The 19,265-nt window shown below is 38.9% G+C and overlaps 1 protein-coding gene across 8 annotated transcripts in view; it reads right to left on the bottom strand.

Annotated features, from left to right (window-relative positions):
- Positions 1 to 19,265, bottom strand: part of kiaa0825 (KIAA0825 ortholog) — a 357,628-nt gene that overhangs the window by 22,541 nt on the left and 315,822 nt on the right. The window contains exon 21 of one of the 8 annotated variants that reach the window (XM_048595043.1): positions 5,674 to 5,840. The exons of the other annotated variants lie outside the window; for them this stretch is intronic. Coding sequence (XP_048451000.1) covers positions 5,747 to 5,840 — 94 coding nt within the window. The 3' untranslated portion in view covers positions 5,674 to 5,746. Of the gene's footprint in view, positions 1 to 5,673; positions 5,841 to 19,265 lie in introns of those variants that run through there. 8 annotated transcript variants of the gene reach the window in all.

Raw genomic sequence — 19,265 nt, 5'->3', positions numbered from 1 at the left:
CAATGACACAGAATTCCAGCTTCAATAGGAAGATTAAAGTCAGCTGAAATAGGAAGAATTGTGCAAGAGTGCCAAGTTAAATGGAAGGGGTCGAAAAGATTATCAGTTAATTTGGTGGGGAGTTGGAAAATGTCCCAGTATAAATGGGAAGATCATGACTTGATGTATAGCTGGATAGGGTATATTGTCTTCTCACCTTAGGGAGGAAGAGGCTTAGCTGTGGAAGAATGACGGCTACACTATTTTTTGGAAATGATAGATAGGTGTCCTGTTGAAAATCCTAACCTTACTATTTTTTCCTTTTTTGGATGAAACATCTATCAATTTTGTTCTATAAAACTGATTAAAATTGAGAGCATGTAATGTTCTTCATACATAAGTTTTCATGAGGAACGTGGCTCTAGATGACTTTTAGAAATACATCAATTAATTTGCATATTCAACATCTAAATTTCTCGCTTCAGGCTTTTATGTTTTTACATTTTTCTTCTCTAATACAATTAAAATGCCATTTAGCACACCTGCACTTTAAATTATAAGTCTTGTGACTAATTGGTTTATAATCAGTCCTATTCTGAGATTATTAGCTTTTTGAAGGCTATCTTTTGAAGTGATTTAACTAGCTTTAGCTAATTTTCCAGAGTGTCACATACAATATATAGCGAGTAAGTGGTTTTATTTACCATTTCCTGATCGTCTTCAATTGACACTATCTTCTTCAGCACAGAGATAAAAACATCTGTATGCTTCAGATGTAATTTTGCAGACAAAGGCAAAGGCTGCAAAAAGTACACATTGCAAATTCTCATAGACTAAATTGCACAGCACCTTGTTAGCTGAAATATAAACAGAAAATGCTGGAAATACACAGAAGATCAGGAGGCATGTGTGAAGAGATGAACAGTTAATATCTTAGACTAATAAACGAATAACGTTAGATATGAGCAGTTTTTAAGCAAAAAAGAAAAGGTGAGCATGACAGAGAGGAACAAATGGCAAAGGTCTGTGCTGGGTAGACTGTACCAGCAATTAAATACCAAAAATTATGATGACACAATAGAAAAAGAGATGACAATGGGCCCAGTATGGAAATAGAACATGGGTACAAAAGTGTTGGAAATGCTTACTGTTGTCTTGTGTTTCATAGCTAGTATGCAATATACCTTTAAGGGACATCCTCATGATACCATCACATCAAAGTATTTGACGTAATGGGAAAAAAAGTCTCAGTCTCCATTTTACTGTGAACATTTGCAGCATGATATATCACAGCAAACATGCCAATTGGTAACTTGCTCAGCATTAGCTCAGATATGCAGTGTCTATAACTATAATGAATGTAGATACCAAGATCCCAATAAACAACAATTCACTGTTTCAATACGACATTATTCATATCGAGTTCTTATGTTACAGGTGCAATCGTAAGTATTGTCTCATCAAGTATGAATAACCCACTGAAGGTTAAAAAGTCCGTCACTGCATCTCCGGCAGATTGTCAGGGCAGAACAGATCAGGGTTAACAGCAATGGCTGTTTATAAGGAGTTACATTTAAAACAAATACATTGCAGTCAGAATGCTTCTTGTAGGCTGAAAGCTAAAACTGGCAGCCAAAGGATACTGTCAGTTTAAGTATAGAGCCATCCTTTCTTTTTAAGCATTCAATAGTGATTTTCTTAACCAAAGAAACTTCCTTCATGCAGAGGGTGGTTGGTCCTGCCATTTTCTCTGATTCAGTGCAAACAATTTGTGTGGGATCATCACTTCTCAGCACAATCTCCCTCTGGTGGCTAACACCTGCTTCTACAAGCCTTTATTTATTAAAGACAATACCAAAGCTATTAACAGTCATAATCTACAACAATGAAACCTGAAATAAAATAGAAACAAAAGAATGAAAAATAAAAGAACAGAATAGCAAACTGAGTAAAACAAAGGAAAAACGAGCTCTGCACTTTAGTTTAAGAAAAAGACCTTCAACAAGAAATAGAAGGTAAACATTTATGTTTAGTTTGAGCAGTGAGTGACAGCCTCACTGAATTGTTATCTATTTGTAGATCAAACAATAAATGATCCTGGGAGGAGATTTCTGAAAATCCTACTTCCTATCAGCAAAGAGGGGTTTCACAGAATAAATATCCAGTCTTTCCAAGGACAACATAAAAGTCCAGAGAAGACCTGGAGAGTACTTGAAGGCCAACTCAAAGTAAGAAACAACCTTCAGATCAGCAGAGTTTAACTCTATGGACGGCTGTCATGAAATGCCAGAGCAAAGGACATGAGTGTGATTTAATTGAAAAAGAACACACAGAGAGACTAACTGAACTGGTTATCGCCTCTACTTCAATTAAAGCCTTCTGAAAAGATAAAAACCGAAAGAACTGCTGATTCTATGAATCAGGAGCAAAAAGAAAGTTGCTGGAAAAGCTTGGCAAGTCTGGTAGCATCTGTGGAGAAAAAAAAACAGAATTAATGTTTCGAGTCCAGTGACCCTTCCTCAGAACTGTTCAGCTCAACTAAGGTTGCCAGCTATCCTTATTATGGTGAAGCAATAATTTTTTAATAATGCAACTGTTGTGCAGTGTTCAACACTGAATATTTCTAAAATTGGCTTTGTCTGCAATAGTCAATATACAAGTTGAATATTTTGAGTGAGAATTTCTTGCTCACTAATGAGTCCGAAAAGATCATGACTAGTTACAAATGAACATTATTTTGAGAAAAAATCGACTCATCGACCATTGTTGGTGATTATTGCAGTAGGTTACCTAAATAGTTTGGAAGAGAAAATTGGCTTTAAAAATATTGTCCAGGGGGAATAGTACGGCAGAATTTCTAGTTAAGTGGTCCATTCACTGTTTAAAAACTACAGATAAAATATCATAGATAGTAGGAACTGCAGATGCTGGAGAATCCGAGACAACAAGGTGCAGGGCTGGATGAACACAGCAGGCCAAGCAGCATCATAGGAGCAGGAAGGCTGACGCTTTGGGCCTAGACCCTTCATCAGAAAAGGGGGAGGGGAAGGGGGTTCTGAAATAAATAGGGAGAGAGTGGGAGGCGGATAGAAGATGGATAGAGGAGAGGATAGGTGGAGAGGAAACAAACAGGTCGAAGAGGCGGGGATGGGGCCAGTAAAGGTGAGCATAGGTGGGGAGTTAGGGAGGGGATAGGTCAGTCCAGGGAGGACGGACAGGTCAAGGGGGCGGAATGAGGTTAGTCGGTAGGAGATGGGGGTGCGGCTTGAGGTGGGAGGAGGGGATAGGTGGGAGGAAGAACAGGTTAGGGAGGCAGGGACGAGCTGGACTGGTTTTGGGATGCGGTAGGGGGAGGGGAGATTTTGAAACTTGTGAAATCCACATTGATACCATTGGGCTGCAGGGTTCCCAAGCGGAATATGAGTTGCTGTTCCTGCAACCTTCGGGTGGCATCGTTGTGGCACTGCAGGAGGCCCAGGATGGACATGTTGTTTGAGGAATGGGAGGGGGAGTTGAAATGGTTCGCGACTGGGAGGTGCAGTTGTTTATTGCGAACCGAGCGGAGGTGTTCTGCAAAGCGGTCCCCGAGCCTCCGCTTGGTTTCCCCGATGTAGAGGAAGCCACACGGGTACAGCGGTGATGTGCAGGTGAACATATGCTTGATGTGGAAAGTCTTCTTGGGGCCTGGGATGGGGGTGAGGGAGGAGGTATGGGGGCAGGTGTAGCACTTCCTGCGGTTGCAGGGAAAAGTGCCGGGTGTGGTGGAGCTGGAGGGGAGTGTGGAGCGGACAAGGGAGTCACGGAGAGAGTGGTCCCTCCGGAAAGCAGATAAGGGTGGGGAGGGAAAGATGTCTTTGGTGGTGGGGTCGGATTGCAGATGGCGGAAGTGTCGGAGGATGATGCGTTGGATATCAGCCAGTTTACACTTTACTGATGAAATACTTCCCTCTAAAGACACTTTATTTCAAATATAATCACAGGGACAAGCAGCACAACCAGTTGAGTAAATATGAGCACAACACTTTAATATCTAATAGTTTTATTAACATATTTAGAAAAGTCCAAAACACCATGAAATTGTAACATGCACAGAATATGCACACTAAATATTGCTAAACAAAATTGTTGAAATAAATAATAGTAAGTTTCTTTCAAATTATGAAAGAAATGCAGCATTTTAGTAACAGATACACTCCACAAGGCTATAGCTAGCTGATGGTTTTGCCTTGATCAACTTGCCCATTCTCAATAATGCACAGATAAGTCCACTATCTTGTAATATTCTACCTGCCAATTGGAGGGAAATTACAACAAGTCCATAGTGTGCACCCAAAGGGTATTTTAAGGGGTATAATTAGGGTGTGGTAGATTTAGACATGTACTAGAGAAGTAATTATTATACAATTTATACAATTATACAGTTTACATTTGATTTTGCTTATGGAGATCATTATTTGGAAAAGTTGGCAAAAATATCTATAAGAATGTTAGGGTACATTCTATTTTCCTTCATAAGTGAACAAAGGTACACTGCTGTCAGTAATGTTACAAACATACAAACAAGGAGAAAGAGTAGGCTATTTGGCCCCTCAAGCCTGCTTCACCATTTAATGACATCAATCTGATGTAACCTTGAATCCATATTGTCACCTGTTGCTGATAACCTTTAACCTGTTGCTTACCAAAAGTCTGTTCACCTCTTCCTTCAAAATTTTTCATCAGCTTTTCAGGGAGATTGTTCCAAAGATTAACAGCCCTCTGTGAGAAAGGATTTTGCCTCATCTCTGTTTTAAATGGGCAGGCCCCCCTTTTTTTAAAAAGAAGAGTTCTAGTTTCAGATTTTCCCAGAACAAGAAACTTCCACCCTAACAAGATCCCTCAGACCCTTACATGTTTTAATCAAGTTGGCCCTAATTCTTCTAAATTCGAGTAGGTTCAAGCCTAGCCTCTTGAAACATTCCACACAAGGCAACCTGTCGTTCCAGGTATTAGCCCAGTAAACCTTCTCTGAACAACTTCCAGTGCATTTACACCCTTCCTTAAATAAGATGACCAATACCATAAATGCTATTCCAGATGTAGTCTCACCAGTGCACAGAATAACTGAAGCATAACCGCTTACTTTTGTGTTCAATTCCCCTTACAATAAATGATAATATTCTATTATCCTTATTGCTTGGTTTATCTACACACCAGCATTGTGCATTGTTCATATGCTCGGGCATCCAGATCCTTCTGCATCTCAAAGTTCGAAGAAAATATATACATACTGTGCCTGTTTCAATGCAGACAAATGGGTACCAGTCATTCATTGGATCCTTTCTCAGGGAAATGTATTGACCCATGAATCAACCTTGCTTAAAATATACACAAACCTTTACAGTTAAGTGTTGTCTGGTGCATTTTCCATAGTAATCCTAGCAGAGTCCATTTGCCAACTAATCAGTACTTTCCTCTCAAACAGTATAAATGTTAATATCCCCTCACAAAACATGATTCAACCCTATTCTCACTTCATTTAGAGAGGTAAATGCTATGTTCAGAGACAGAACTTCTGATTTTTGGGCCATTCTGCTATTATGGTGAAATCCAGACCTCAATGTGGATTAAGTGATTACTCTGTTCAACTTGCAAGCCTGACCCTAAGCTTCCATTGCTAGCCACCTTAATTTTCCACCTTGCTGTCACTCTGCTCTCTATTCCCAAATGCAGCTTAATGCAACGTCAAGGAATAGTATCTATTTTGTGTTTGTCACTTTATAATCCTTTACCTTGAAAATAAGCCAGGGCAGAGTGGATGCTCTGTGAATTTGGCAGCTGATGGAGTTGACAATGTGGGTAAGGGGAACACTATTGTGGTTCTAGGAGAGAGATGAGAAGAGTGAGAGAAGGACTACAGTAAACAGAATGGACATGATTTAGGGCCCTACCATTTACAGTCTGTGGGGGAATTCTAAATTGAAGAAAATGGAAGACATCAGAAATGATTTTTTAGAAGATTGTAGCATCATAACAAATGTAATAGAGATGTGGAAAACTGGGAAGTGGACAACTCTTATCAAGAATAAAAACACAAACTCAGGTTTGTTATCAAACCTGCTTATAAGGTTAGCACTGTTGAGAGCTGGCGTGCTGACCTCTACAACGCAGAGGCTGAATACCAACTCTCAGACACTTCCCTCTATCTCCCCTAGATCATGATCCTACGGTTGAACATCAAGCTGTTATTTCTAGGATTGTCACTGCCCTCATCTCCTCTGAAGATCTCCCTTCCACTTCTTCCTACTTCATAGTCCCCCAACCCCTCACAGTTTGCTTCCACTTCCTTCCCAAATCCGCAAACAAAACTGCCCTGACAGATCTATGTTTTCAGCTTGTTGCTGCTCTACTGAATTTATTTCTTTCTATCTTGACTGTATATTTTCTTCGTCAGTCTCTTCGCACTTGCTTTTATGATGCTTCTGATGTTTTATGTCAATTTCACAATTTCTAGTTTTCTGGGCGTAGTCACCTCCTCTTCACCATGGATATGCAGTCCTTTTACACATCCATCCCCCATCACATGCTCCTCTGCTTCTTATTTGAAAAGAGGTCTAAAGAATCTATACCTTCCACTCCTTCACCTGGCTGAGCTCATTTTCACGTTAGACATCTTTTCCTTTAACTCGTCTCACATTCTCCAAGTCGAAGGTGTGCCATAGGCACCTGCATACGTCCCATTATGCCGGTCTCTTTGTGGGATATGCAAAGCAATTCCTTGTTCCAGCCCTGCTTGAGCCCCCACCCACAGTTCTTTTTCCAATACATTGATGATATTGCCAGAGCTGCTTATTCATCCAGAGTAGGAACAATTCATCAGTTTGCCTTCTAATTTCATCCATCTCTTGGCTTCACTTGGCTCATCTTCCCTTTCCTTCCTTGATTTCACTGCTTCCAATTTTGAGTATGTGCTGTCCACCAATGTTCACCACAGACTCACCATCTCCCACAATTATGTTGACTACACTTTCTCACATTCTGGTTCCTACAAGGATTCTATTCCATTCTCCTAGTTTCTCCCTCTCTGTCACATCTGTTCCGATGATGTCCCCTTCCACTGGAGTACCTTTTGATCTGTCCTTGATTTTTTCCTCACTTGAGAACACATTCCTGCTTGTTGGTTCACACACATCCCACACTTCTTCCCTCACCTCTTTCCCTTTCTCCTTTGTCCTCACTTTCTATCCCACCAGTCTCCATATTCAAAGAATTTAACTTCTGTGTTTTCACCGCCTCCAGCAGGATACCACCACCAAATACCAAATTCCGTCCTCTCCACTGTCAACATTCCATCAGGACTGTTGCCTCCCTGCCACCTTGGTACACTCCTTATGTTTCTCGCTTCCCCGTGGCACCTTCTCCCTGCTTACTGTCCAAGGAGGAGGAAGGTGCCCTAAACTTGGCATTTTACTGGTACTTCTTTCAATCCTGTTTACTGTATTCCCCACTCAATGCAGTGTTCTTCATATTGTTGAGACCAAATACAGACTGTGTTACTGCTTTGCAGAACCCTTAACCCCTCTGCCAATCTAACCGTAGAATAACCTTGACCCCCCAATTACTTGCAGTTTCAATAAATCCCCTTGCTTTCTATTCTGGGGCTGCTGCAGTGTTCCAACAAAGTTCAATACAAGCTGATGAACAACACCCCATTTTCGGCTTAGTCACTTCACAGAGTCTAGGACTCAATATTGAAATCCACAACTGCAGAGCATGACCTCTCAGTATTCTCAGTTTCTCTTACATCTTCTCTCCCCTGCCTCCCACCCTGGCTGTGACTTGTTTGTGTCTTGTTTGCTTCGTTGTCAGCAAAGTGGACTCATTTTCTCCTTTTCATGCCTTCATTTACATCCATTCTGGGCCTTTATTGCTCTTCTCTCACTATTAGCACTCTCTTTAGCTTTTCCTCTGGGCACCCTTATAAACTATTCCACTTAGCCCTCCTCCCCTGTCAAAGGCATAAAAATCACCATTTTTAATCCCCTTTCAGCTGAGGAAAAGCCATATCAGACTCAAAACATTAACTCTGTTTCTCTCTCAACAGATGCTGCCTGAGCTGCTGAGTATCTCCGGCATTTAATTTTGCTTTTATTAGCATTAACATGGGTTCTGATAAAGGGTTTTCAACTTGAAACTTTAACCCTGTTTCTCTACACGGATCCTGCCCGAGACTGCAGATTTTCTTTTTTTTAGAAATTTTTGTTCTTACTTTATACTTAAATTTGAGTTTGTTAACTTCTAACTGATGTAACCTCCTATATGAATGCTGGTAATGGAGGTGTCAGTTCGTTCTCTGCCAGTAAGGTGATCTGCTTGGCTGTCTTTTTTTCCCTAAAACATTTCCAAGTGAAACCTCAATACCAATACTTTTCCAGATTTTCCTTGCTACTAATCCCCTCTACTATTATGCTATAAGTGTTGAGCTATGTGTTATGTCATGCTGGCAGTGTGGTGGGATTAGCAGCATCATCCTTTTTCCAAAAAGAAATTCCAAACAGTTATACATAGTTGTACATAGGCTAGTGTTGTCAATTTAACAATTATACAAACAAATAAAACCAGAACAACAGGTTTAGCAGTTCAAACTTCAGTGTAATGTTTTGGAGGTTTGACAACTCAACCTGATCTGGTGATCATATAACTGTCTGCAGCGGTACATTTTATCCTCGATTGCCCTCCATTGACAATTCCATTGTCTTGATGCTGGTTGCTGACACTCAGAAAATAATTAGACATTGTTTAAAGAAGCTTCAGTGAGGTAATTTCTAACGGAACTTTAATTAGCTGTTATTATTTAATTGCTCAAAATATGTAATAGGACTGGGTTGGTGTGCCTGAGCTATGAGAAAAGATTGAATGGGCTGTGGATATCTTCCTTGGAGCAGCAAATATTGAGAGAGATAGCAAGAACTGCAGATGCTGGAGTCAAAGGTAACACAATGTGGAGCTGGAGGAACACAGCAGGCCAGGCAGCATCAGAGGAGCAGGAAAGTTGACATTTCAGGTCGGGACCCTTCTTCAGAAATCGGGGAGGGGGAAGGGAGCTCAGAAATATATAGGGAGAGGAGGGGTGGGGCTGGGGAAGAATGGTGGGATGGTGATAGGTGAATGCAGGTAGGGAGTGGTGGGGATTGGTCAGTGAGGTGGGGGGCGCAGATGGGTGGGAGAGAAGATGGACAGGTTGTGTCAGGTCAAGGAGGCGGGGATGACAGGGAGGGTTGGACATGGGATGAGGTTGGGGTTGGGGAGATTTTAATAACATTTTTCAGATGACTTGTGACCCAAAGGATTCCATTTAGTTCAGTTAGTTGTGGTTAACAACATTTTGTAAAAGGTAATTTAACAATATTTAATGAAAATGCATATTCTATGTATAAACCTGAAAAGTTGTTGTTATTCTTTCAAAGCATGCTCTCTAATGAACAGACCATATACCATAATTGTTTGATTTGGTTAGGAATTGATAGCTGCAAAATTCTGTGACAAATGACAAAGAAATCACGATACATTATTAACGCAAGCTTCAGCTCAGGGTTTATGATCTGGTGGCTGAACTGCAGACACTGCAATGCATCAGGGAAGGGGAAATCTACCCAGATTCTCTGTAACAGAAGTCAGTAACACCTCTTAGGATAGGTACTTCAGGGGCAGGAGACTGCAGCAATAAGTGAGGCAGGGACAGAAATAATGGGTCCTAGAGCTGCTTCTAGTCTGAGCTCCCAATCTGGATTCAGTGGTCCCATTTTTGACCGGAGTGTAGTGGTCCCTTACAGCCTCAGGCACCAGTTATTTATTCTTGCTTTTTCAGTAGGGCAAAAGAGAAAAACCTGGAATCTCAGACCAGCTAGCCCATCACCTGTGGTGGGGAAATTGTTAGAGTCTATAATCAAGGATGGGGTAACTGAACACCTTGAAATTTTTCAGTTAATCAGGGAGAACCAGCCATGATAGGTAGGTCATGCCTGATAAACCTTATTGAACTTTCTGAGGAGGTAATTAAGGTAGTGGTCAGGGGAACGTCTATGGATGTTGTTAGTATTGAATTGCAGAAAACATTTGATAAAGTCCCAAATTTGAGATCGTTAACTCAGGTCAAAGCCCATGGAACTGAGGCAAATCACTGACATGGCTGAGAAATTGGTTGAATGGCAGGTGACATAAACTGGGGATAATGAGTGGGTACTCAAATTGACAGAATGTGACTGAAATAACCCGACAAAGGCCGGTATCCTGTCACCAAGTCACCCTCTATTTACATGTGGAGACTCCATGACACTGATCCAGCTCCCTCAGAGCTAGCTCTCAGAGTGAACAGGATGTCTTACACTCCTATTCATATCTGTCAGCCAGGGCTCCCTGACTGGACCAAATTAACAGCCCCAAACAGGGAAATCATATTCTATGTGGTCCATCTGGCTGACCTTGACACAATCACTACAGTGACCAATGGTGTCCCATAAGGCTTGTGTTAGGGCCTAATATATTCACATTATTTATTAGAAACTTGGAGAATGACAGAGGAAGTATGAAGACAAAGTTAGGCGACATTATAGATGATAGTGTAAAAATTCCAAAAGGATATTGATAGACTAAGTAAATGGGCAAAACTATGGCAGATGGAGTTCAATGTAAGCAAGTGCGAGGCTGTCCATTTTGTACTGAAAAAGGATGAAGCAGGGTATTTTCTAGATGGTATTAAGTTAAATACAGTTGATATCTAAAGAGACTCAGAGGTTCAGATGCATAGATCTTTAAAATGTCATGAACAGGTGCAGAAAATAATCAAGAATGTGAATGGAATGTTCCCCTTTATATTTAGTGGATTAGAGTCAGGGATGCAGATATTATGGTGCAGTTAGACAAAACCTTGGTTAGAACCCATGTGGAGTACACTGAACAGATTTGGGCAACACACCTTAGAAAGGATATATTTGCCTTGGACAGAGTGCAATGTAGGTTAAGATGAATGAAAGCTGCGCTTCAGGGGCTGATTTATGTGGAGAGGTTATACAAATTAAATTCTTTAGAGTTTATAAGGTTAAGAGTGATCTGATTGAAGACTTCAAGTTACTTCAAGACTTCAAATTACAGATAGCTAAACTATTTCCATTGATTGTGGATTCTTGAACTAGAGGACATTGTTGTCTTATGGTCAGACCATTTAGGAGTGATGTTACACACAGAGGGCAGTAGATGTTTGTAACTTGCTTCCACAAATGGCAGTGGATGCTCGATCAGTTGCAAATTTTAAATCTGAGATCAAAACGCATTAAGGTACATGGAACAAAGGAAGGTATATTGAGATAGGCCACAGATCAACCATTATCTCATTGAATGTGGAACCAGCTCAAGGGGTTGAATGGCCTACACCTGTTCCTATGTTCCTGAAGTATCCGTTGCCCTGGGCCTGTGGCAGGTGTGGGGACCCAGAGGGCAGGAGCTCAGGAACCTCAGGCTTTGCAATTGTCCAACAGGCTTTAATGTTCCTTTAGCTTTTTGGGATGAACACTATTCACTGCTAAACCCTCCTGCTGGTAGCTCCTGAGAATGGGGCTTCCTCCCACTGAGGGTTGTCAGTGTCACTTTATCCCATCCCTAGCATGTTATGGCTGTAGGGAAGGCTTCTTTGTAGTGTTGTCAGCTTCTGGCTGATGTGACTAGTCAACCCACAGTTATACAAAATAAACAATTTTATATAACTAACAAAAACCAAGTCAACATATGTTCTTCCAAATTGATATAGCATATAGTATAGTATATGGTTATAGCTTAGGAAGTGACCATTCTCTCTGCAGGAACAACTTAGATAGCTTCATTCCCCTGCCTTTTATCTGTAGTCCTGTGTTTTTTTTTTCTCTTAAGGAATTTATCCAATACATTAATGAAAGTCACAGTTGAATCTGCCTGCATCACATATTCAGACACTGCATTTTAGATCCTAACCACATGCAGCATAGAAATGTTTTTTCTCATGTCACCATTCCTTCTTTTAACAATCATCTTAATTGATGCCCTTTATAAAAATACAGAAACACAGAAAAAAGGACTAGGAATAGGCCAGTCTTTCGAGTCTGCTCTACCATTCACCACAATCATGGCTGATCATCCAACTCAAAAGCCTTTTCCTGCCTTCCCCATATCCTTTGATCCCTTTATCCCCAAGTGCTATATCCAAATTCTTCTTGAAATCATACAATGATTTGGCCTTGACTACTTTCTGTGTTAGTGAATTCCATAGGCTCACCACTGAATGGGCGCAAGAATTTCTCCTCATCACAGTCCAGAAAGGTTTATCCCTTATCCTTAGACTGTGATCCCTGGTGTGGAATCCCCCACCATCGAGAACATCCTTCCTGCATCTACCCTGTCTAGTCCTTTCAGAATCTTGCAGGTTTCTATGAGACTCCACCCACCTCATTCTTTTGAATGCCAGTGAATATAATCCTAACCAGTCCAACCTCTCCTCATACATCAGTACCCATCATCCCAGTCTGGCAAACATTTGCTGTATTCCCTCTATAACAAGAACATCTTTCTTCAGATAAGGTGACTAAAACTGCATATACTATTCTAGGTGTGGTCTCAACAAGGCCCTGTATAATTGCAGCATGATATCCTCGCTCCAGTACTCAAATTTTTTTGCTATGGAGGCCAATAACAATTGCCTTCTTTACAGCCTGCTGCACCTGTATGCTTACTTTGTGACTAATATATGAGGATGAGGACATCCACGTTGTTTTGCACATTCCTTTCTGCCAATTTTTAGCTCTTTACATAATAATCTGCCTTCCTGTTTTTGTTACCTAACTGAATAATCTCATATTTGTCCACATTATACTGCATCTGCAATGCATTTTGCCACTCACTCAGCTTATCTAAATCACACTGAAGTACCTCCACATCGTCCTCACAGCTCACCTTCCCATCCAGCTTTCAGTGCTTGAACTCTGACACTATTCACAGCTTGTTTCCCTGGAGTAGACAGGGAACCTGTCTCCATGATAATTAATGGGTTGTCCCCATAATTCCTAATAAGTCATTACATGAATGGTGGGTTCTAAATCCACAAATAGTCTGAACTTTGTTTCCTGTCCCAGGAGGGAAAATCTAGCCTGTTAGCCCTTGTTGGTGAATCTAAAATTTAGGGACATAACCACCTCCGTTTTCTGAGCCTATTTAAGATGAAGATTAAGACGGCTTTAAACATTGCTAAAATTAAACAAAAGGTTAAATTACTTTGGTTTGCATTCATCAGGACTAAGGTGCAAATAACAGATTTGAGAAAAAAAAAGGCAACAATTTAGAGAGCATGAGAAGAGGGTGCCATTTGTTTGGGCCACCAATGATATGGAGAAACAACAAGAACAGTTAACTGCCAATCCAAGTTCTCAGACCAGGCTGGCAGATTCTGATTGACCAGGGTGTTGCCATGGGAATGCAGCAAAGAGTTACAGTCTCCACTATCCCTTTTCTGTGTTTTTTTCCCCCACAGATGCTGCCTGACCAATTTGAGAGTTTTTAGCATTTTCTGTAATTGTTTCAGATTTCCAACATTCACAGTATACCACTTTTAAACTGGTGGGAACAGGACAAGCTTGGTTCGGCAGCCCATTTTACACCATACCTATTTTTTTCCACAATTGACTCCAATTGATAAACTGCCAAAAGAGTCTCCAAAGCTGTAAGAGTTTACATGCCTCCCAAAAGGCTTCTTATCAATACTAGATTTGATCTACTGTATGTCAGTGATAATGATAAAGGTAATTTAAGAACACAGATACATAATATTCATATTCCTGGGTCAGAATATTATGTACTTAATTACATCTGGTAAAAGGGACATGAAATGGAAAAAAAAAGGAGTAACTATTAAAGAAAAACATTCTTCTGCCAATCATGTGAGTTTCCTTTTGTCCAAGTCTGCAACCTTGTCATCTTTAATATTCCAACTAGATGAATTATTTTAGAATTCAATAGTCTATATTTATTGCTGATTTTGCCCTAAAAAGATTTGCATTTAGCATCTCACAATTAACTGGCAAGTAGGATCTGAAGAACATCTTCTATTATTAATGATTTCACTGAGGCTACTGCAAAGCAATACTTTCGCAATAGCTACTTTTCTGGTATTTTAACATTTTTCAAAAACCTTGTGTTTAATTTCCTCAGCTAACCTATAATTATACCGCCTAATTAGAATTATTCACAGTTAATTGTTCAAAAGTGGCACATCTTTAAAAACCACATAATCATTTTCTTTTTTAAAAAATGTTAAGAGAAAAATACAAAGTTCAAATTGCAGTGACAAAGAAATGATTTTTTCTAAAGCTCTAATAAGCCCTACTTTTGCCGCTTTGAAGTAACAACTGTCTGTTGAACAAGTCATTTCACTGGAAACAGTGAATCTAAGATGGGTAAATGAAAAAATCAGAATTGTGAAAGGACAGTAATGGAATAGGAAATAATCAGTACAGTACGGGTGATTAGAGTACAGGACCTCATTTTAACCTACCATGCATTACAGCCCCAACCTCATCAGTAAACTAGAAATACATATTATCACACTAAATGTCTAAAAATAACACATAACATTAGTGTCACTATATTCTATTTCAATAGGGTTAAATAATCCCACAACCAACAGATCAGATTTGGAGTTCTGCAGCACTGTTAAAACCAAACATGAATGGTAATGGACAATTAACTGCTAACAAGACAAAGAGGATATACAAATATCCCCAATCTTAATAATGAGGGAGTCCAGCATGTCAGTACAAAAGGCAAGACAAAAGCATGTGTAACCATTTTCAGCTGGGTGTGCTGACTGGATGATTCACCTTCGCATCCTCAAGAGATCCGCAGCAACAAAAAGTCCAGTCATCAGACTATATAATTCACTTCATGTAATAGCAAGAAAAGGCTGAAGATACTGGATGCCACAACATTCTGGCAATAGTACCAAAGACATGTGCTTTAGAACTAGCCGTGGGGCCTAAGCAGGCCTTCCAGTACAGTTACAAGACGGGTATCTAATTGGCAATGTGGAAAATGTCTGGGCTTGTCCTGTTCACAAAAAGCAAAACAAATTCAATCCAACCAATTATTGGCCTCTCAATTTATTCTCCATTATCAGCAAGGAGATGGATGGGGTCACAGTGCTTTCAGGCGGCACTTGTTCAGCCATAACCCACTCAGTGACACTCAGTTTGAGTAACAGCTATGATCTCATGGTTCAAACATGGACTAAACAGCAGAACTCACGAGGTGAGGTGAGAGTGACCACTCTTGACACCAAAGCAGCATTTGACTAAGCATACCGGCAAGGAGCTCTGACAACCCTGGAGACAATAGAAATTAGGGAAAAAGTCTCTGTAGTCAGAGTCACAATTAGCACAAATAAAAATAACTGTAGTTGCCTCAGTCCCAGGACATGAGTGCAGGAATTCCTTCAGGTAGATACTTTCTAACCAATCTGTTCAGAGATGTTATGACACACCTCTGGGATAATTAAGACTTGATCCAAGATCTCCTAGCTCAGAGGCAGAGGCACTAGCACTGCACCAGAAAAACCCTCCAAAAATGAGAAAATAAAGAAAAACAATGATGCTTCCACACCTAAAGGGAAATTAAGGATGGATGATGAATGCTGATCTTGCTACTGAAGCCCACATCCCACAAACAAGTAGTAAATAAAAGTCTCACAGACGGTTCTGACTGACTTGAAATAAAACGTATGAGGAAGCAGGAGTGAGTAATTTAAAACATGAGGTAAGTGACTAAATTTCACAAAAGTACTATTTCTAAATGTTACTAAATCTGGCATGTAAGGCATTAGACAGACATTCATGTATTTTGTAGTTTATTAAATTTGTTCAAAGTTGCATGTTGCCTCTTCAGGAATAATGATTAGAAATTCTCTGAATGCATCCTCACGTATCTCTGATTTGCAAATAACAAAGTAATTGACAAAAACAACAAATTTGATTACAACTCATAATTGTATTATGTTTAAATCAACAACCATATTTAACTAAAAATTTCCACTCTTTTTAATATTGCACAGATGTAGTTAGTTCCAACTTAATGGTACTATTGTACTTTAATGCGATTTATTAAACTGGCTAATGTTTGTAGCATAGAGTAGCCCATTCATTAATTCTATTTAATTTATAAAATCAAAACCAGTTAAAAATTCAACTTTTTAAAAAAAACAGTGAAGGCAAAGGGAATGATATTCTAACTCTGAAAAATGTGCTTATTCATTTTCAATTATCCTAGATTGAGACTTGTTTCATATAAAAAAATTCATATTAACAAAATTACCATCTTAGGCAAGTTTATCAATTTGAACGAGAATCACTTTGCCTCAATATTTGCATAATCACATTTATTATTACATAATGCACACTATCAAATGATTGCTGACTTAGCAAAAAGTATTCATCTATGTTTCTGAAGAGATACATACAATTGCTGAATTTGTTTTTCATATTTACAGATTACATAATTAGTTTGCGTTGCAAAACAAACAAAAGGTCATCATCTAATTTGCGACTTTAAACGTAGAAATACAAAGCATTCCACTTAACATATTTTACAAACTTGAAAAACTTTTCAGCATTGATATTAAAAATAAATTAAGCTTACTATGCATTTCAATACAATTAATGGATTATCTATATGTTGCATATTTTACATGACAGAAGAAAATTAAACTGCCACCCATAATGAAAATGCACTTTGCAAATTAAAAACATTGGAACAGAATTTTTGCAGCCTCTTTAGGAAATAAACATTTCTTAACCAATCAAGCCTTATTGTAATAATTTCATGATTTATGGCAAGTTGTTAAAGTTTCAAAACTTGGTCAACCTGTATTAAGGTCACAATCAATCATGTCTTCCTTATAAAACCAGCAAGTAATCACTGCTATACTGGCTGCTTTTGATGATATTATGAAAGAAGTATTAGCACTTGTCAACAAAACTGCTTACAACATTGCATTGGCATGTATAAGCTGGTGTACCTAATTATTATTCTGGCAGCTTCATGGACAAAGCTACAAGCTTATAAGACATTTTGTCTGCAGAAAGCAATTGTACACTGTTTGGTTTGCTGATAGAGTGGCAGTACAAATGTCTTACTGACTAAGTTAGGTTCTAAAGCAAACAGAAATGTGAATTCTTTGTCCGGTATCCTTATTGATGCTGAGAAGCACTGAATAATTCAGGATCTTTTACTCCTAGTCATGCCAATCACTTTTATCAATTACCCATCAGTCTCCCTGTCAAAACTGAAATGATTAATATAGATGAAAACAAGACAAATAAATGGATACATTAACACAGGTGCAGCGTTGCTAAACTGTCATGGGTACATCCAGGCAATAATGACCATTCCACAAGTGAGGTATCTGGCTTTAGTTTGGAAACGTTTCATCAGTATGAGCCAAGAATGCATTTAGTGTAACATAAGTAAACTAATCTGCCTGTTTTAACTACTGATACATTTCTCTATGCTGTCATAACATACAATGTACAATATGAGTAAAAATCAGATTTTCTGAAAATCTCCAAAGCCATGTACAAACTGTGCCAATAGCTAAATATAGATATACTTACTACTGCTTGGTAGTATAGAACTTAAACATTGCCAAAAAGAGACACTATACCGAAACGTTTTGTCTTGCATTCATCAGGACTGACACACTATAAAACAAACTTAGAAAGAGATCACCAAGTTACATGGCATGAAAAGAGGATGCTGATTAGTTGGGCCATTGTTTGCACTTATCTGAGAAAAAAATTAATGACATTTAACCTTAAAAGCATTAGAATTGCTCCCTGAAAAATATTTTGTCGTAATTATATTTGAATATCGAGTAGATTTGTTCAGCAAAGTTGTAATAAGTATAAATGTCATGAATATGTGTCGACCCTTTGAAACAATTGGCAGACTTAATATAAAGCACATTTTAAAGTTTACTCAAAAAAATTAATGGTAGCTAATTCAAGTTAAGACAAAAATATTGATAAGTTTTAAAAGCAGCTGAATTATTTTGCAAGAAATTGAAATATCACAAAAATATATCTGAACTTTGAATCACAATTATCAAGCAATAACTAAAAACATTTTTGATGCCATTGAATAACAATTCTCAAAATAAAATCATCAAAGTTGAGCATCATAAGTTTCTTTTGATCATAGACCTAACCGGTCAGAACCCCTAGAGAAAAACTGCTGTTCATGCCATTTCGGTGAATTTTGCTGAAGTTACCGTGAAAATCAGTGACTCCCCAAAGAAATTCTGCTCCCAATGCTATAACTTAGAAACTGATAATGATGATAATACTGAGGAAGCAGAAAGACAAGAAAACATTTTATTTGTGTTGTTAACTATCAGTAACCTGTAACTGAAAGTCTGTTTGAATACAAATTCCATTCTGGAGCTTAGAAGTGACTATTAGTTTATGAGTAACAATATTAAAAAAATACTGTAAAGAAAGAATAAATTGGAATAGCAAAATATAATTGAAAAGTACCCTGACATTAACATTCTTAATAAAAAGTAGTTAAGTTTAAATTTGATTGCTTCATGGTTATTTAAATGGCATCACAATTTCAAAGTCAAAAAAGCAAACAATAAACTTGATAGAATTGAAAATGATCACATTCAGTGGGTCTTGGATTAGTGAAATATTATTGCAGCTGAAATTTTGTCAAGATTAAATTACAGCAATAGTATGTCCCTTATATTTCTAGACAAATAAATATGGCAGTTAGAATACATGATGTATCTTTAAGACCAAGCCTGAATTTTCGATTCTGATTCAAAAATGCAGAGCCAAGAAAATTCCATAACCTGATTCCGGAGAAAGTGTTCTGGATGCTTGGATTTTCATTCTGGGGTGGGCGAGTAAAAATTGGAGTAGGCCCACCTCCCCCAAAAAGTGTTTAGAGGAATTTGTAGAGGCGAAGGTGTGTGGGGAAGGCCTGACTTTGTCACAGCTGTTAAAGAAGGACCAACAGACAGAACGTTCCTAGTCCCTGAATGACATGTGCTATAGAGGGTAATTTGGGAAAACCAGGAGAGATGTCATGCAAGAGATAGCAGGAACTACAGATGCTGGAGAATCTGAGATAACAAGTTGTAGAGCTGGATGAACACAGCAGGCCAAGCAGCATCAGAGGAGCAGGAAGGCTGACGTTTCGGGCCTAGACCCTTCTTCAGAAAATGGGTCTAGGCC

Source organism: Rhincodon typus, chromosome 3 (genome assembly GCF_021869965.1).
Source record: "Rhincodon typus isolate 14 chromosome 3, sRhiTyp1.1, whole genome shotgun sequence".
Classification (NCBI taxonomy): Eukaryota; Metazoa; Chordata; class Chondrichthyes; order Orectolobiformes; family Rhincodontidae; genus Rhincodon; species Rhincodon typus.
The sequence above is the reverse complement of the archived record's forward strand: the minus strand, read 5'-3'. Positions and strand labels throughout refer to the sequence as shown.